Source organism: Ammodytes marinus (assembly GCF_949987685.1).
Source record: "Ammodytes marinus genome assembly, chromosome: 10".
NCBI classification, from domain to species: domain Eukaryota; kingdom Metazoa; phylum Chordata; class Actinopteri; order Uranoscopiformes; family Ammodytidae; genus Ammodytes; species Ammodytes marinus.
In genome coordinates, this window is record NC_137214.1 from 18,135,524 (window position 1) to 18,138,469 (window position 2,946).

At 45.9% G+C, this 2,946-nt stretch overlaps 1 protein-coding gene across 1 annotated transcript; it reads right to left on the bottom strand.

Moving 5' to 3' along the window:
* Positions 1–1,522, bottom strand: nkx3-2 (NK3 homeobox 2; the record flags this gene model as incomplete). The annotated part of the gene is made up of 2 exons (XM_080035056.1): positions 1–425; positions 1,150–1,522. The coding sequence occupies 2 exons, from the start codon at positions 1,520–1,522 to the stop codon at positions 1–3; spliced, it is 798 nt and encodes a 265-aa protein (XP_079891182.1).
* Between the last annotated feature and the right edge of the window lie 1,424 nt (positions 1,523–2,946).

A 2,946-nucleotide genomic window follows, 5' to 3' on the forward strand; every position in this document is an offset into this window, starting at 1 on the left:
TCACTGGTTCCCCGCACATGCAGACAGTGTCCATGCGGGGAGGCAGTATGCGTAGGGGTAATAGTAGGACGGCTGCAGGGAGAGCAGCGGGGGCCGCAGGATCTCTCCCGGGCTGTACTGTCTCTGGTCGTCCCGCACCAAGACCTTCACCGCCACCTTTTTAGCGGCCGGGGTCGACGCCATGAGATCGGCGGCCATCTGGCGGCGTTTCGTCTTGTACCGGCGATTCTGGAACCAGATCTTGACTTGGGTCTCGGTGAGCTTCAGGGAGGCCGCCAGGTCTGCCCGTTCCGGCCCGGACAGATAGCGCTGGTGGTTGAAGCGGCGCTCCAGCTCGAAGACCTGCGCGTGAGAGAAGGCGGCCCTGGAGCGCTTTTTCCGCTGTTTGGGCTGGTCCAGGCTCTTCTCCTCCACGGTGCTGGAGTCTGGGAGAGGGAGACAAGAATTTATGTCTGCTATTACTTAAGCACAGCTGGAATCACATGTGCTGCATCGCATGTGACAAAATATATAAGAAAATAAAAATCCAAATTCGAAGAAGTGTGCACATTCAAAAAGGGTGTTTCAATTCTCTTTTAGCAAGTTGTTACAGCCTGATTAAACTGCACCGCATTTATCAAAGGTCGCTGGGGGCTGTAGGTCTCAGATCAAAGTGGAAAATGTCTGATCAGAGTTTTAATTCAGGCCTAATAGGCCTACAGCTAAACTAGAGTGCAGATGTTAATTCAGTTCGAAAAAAATAAGGCTTCAATTAACCGCGTGTTAATAACTTTAGGCAAAGGCTAAATCGTGCAATTGCTAAAGAAAAGTTAAACTTAAAAGCACCAAATACTTCAACAATGACGGCTATCGTGTAATTGTGTAGCAATGGGTTAAAGTCACCATTAACAATCGTGCGTAAAAGTAGGACAATTCGTGCGTAAAGGTTAGCAGGACGCGAGAGATATTGCCAATAGGCCCGATATCATACAATAACACAATAAGAACATTCCGTATGAATATGCAGAACAGTACCAGCAAAGTTAAACAGCATAATTAAAGTCAGACTTGTCTGTTTTGAAGCCACACGATAAATTTAGTTGTGATCATTCAAATCAATTCAGAGAGACATATTTAATTTTTTTTCTCGGCCCTTCTAGTCCTACTTACCCGTAGCATTATTTGGCTCGCTGTCACTCTTTGCGTTTTCCGCAGCTGCAGACTCGTGGTCCGTCTCCTCATGCAAACTCTCCTCCGGCACATCGGAAGCAGGATCCCCGTTCCTCACCGACTTGCACCCAGCCGCAGGCTTGCTGTCGTTGTCATCGCTCAGTCCCGAGTCCGAGTCGTAGCTTTTCTGATCCGTCGGCTCACACGCCTCCCCACCGTTCCTCCGAGAGCCACCGTTCATCTCCCCAAATATTTTCCAGCACGCAGTCTTAGAGAAGCACATGTCCAAATCTGGCAAGTGTCGGCTGTCGTCCTTTTTGTTCAGGATGGCTTGGATCGAGAAAGGCATCAGAGAGTTGCCACGAACGGCCATTTTCAAAGAAGCGACGTTTTCTCGGTTCCTGAAGTGGGGTAATTAACCGGACCGAAAAGCGCAGTAAATTTCAGTTCATCCACATTGTAGACTACTCCCTCCGTAGAGCACTGTTGTCGCTCAACTCTATGCCCTCCAGTGTTGGATCCTGGTCGCATCCCCGCGGGAGAAGCCGTGGAAAGTTTTACGCTTACATCCGCAGGCACGATGCTTCTCCTCCGCATAGCTCTGCCATCAGCCCGGGCTCGCTCCACTCTCCGGCCCTTTTCACCCAACTTTTTTTTTTAAGTTTTACAATCCACCCTCACCTGTGACTGACAGGCACGCTAGGTTGCCTCCTATTGGGCTTCGGAGAAGGAGAGCCGATTCACGATTGGTCACTGTAAACGACGTCATGCTGCTTTCAACCGGGTGGGAAAAAGTTCAAGAAAAGTTTGGTCGAAATTTTTCACAGGAGTTTTTAGTCTAGCATGCAGGTTGCAACCACACGAATTATTTCGAATGAAACTTCTTCCCAAACAGGAGAGCAAACTGAATCTCAACCTGAGTTGTGAAAACAAAACATATTGTTGACTTTTTTTATTAATAATTTCATTTGGCTAAAGGGAGGTTTTCTTTGCGGACAATGTTGAAAATTCATGCAGCCCGAAATATTCCTGTGGGTACGGGAGTCTCAAGAGGTCACGAGAAAGCACATTTGAACAGCAACACCTTTTGAAAATAGTACCGGAAAGTCGTGTCTCCCATGTTCCCTGTATCACTTGAATGCAGCATAAGGACAAAACATTTTCAATTTTTTTTTCTTTTTCACAACTTAACCCTTCATCACCCACAGATGTCTATTGGGAATCCGGTGGGTGACGCGTAATTTGACGGTTTTTGTCTTTGGTGACACTTTGGGCACTGACTTGCGTCAGGTGGTTATTGATTCACCCGTCTACGTTTTTATTAAACCTTTGAAGTCACCGAGGTGCTCATTTTAGTCACTTCAAGGGCAGCCTGCATCATGACTCGCCATGACCAGGTAGGCCTCCGTTTGCAAACTCAAAGCCTTGCAGTGCATAAATATGACTTAAAAAAAAGCAACATTGTGTTATGGCCTAGTGTGAAATGTTCCTTAAAATGTGGAATAATAGCCTATAGGCCATTATAACAGGCAACTACATTTGTTTGAGTTCCAGTCAGCTTGTTAACATTCCATAACGATTGATGATCTATTACTATAAGATCCTGAAATTAGTGACCAAAACAACCGAATTGATCTCGTTTACAGCAGAATATTTGACTTGATAAAAAAGTATATTTCCTTAAGATAATTCATTCCCAGCCCACCTTTTTCTGCTGCGTAACATTGAACCAAAGATCATCCATTGAGTCCTGAATAAAGTCATTATTATAAACCATGTTTTTTTCCTTTAACCTGA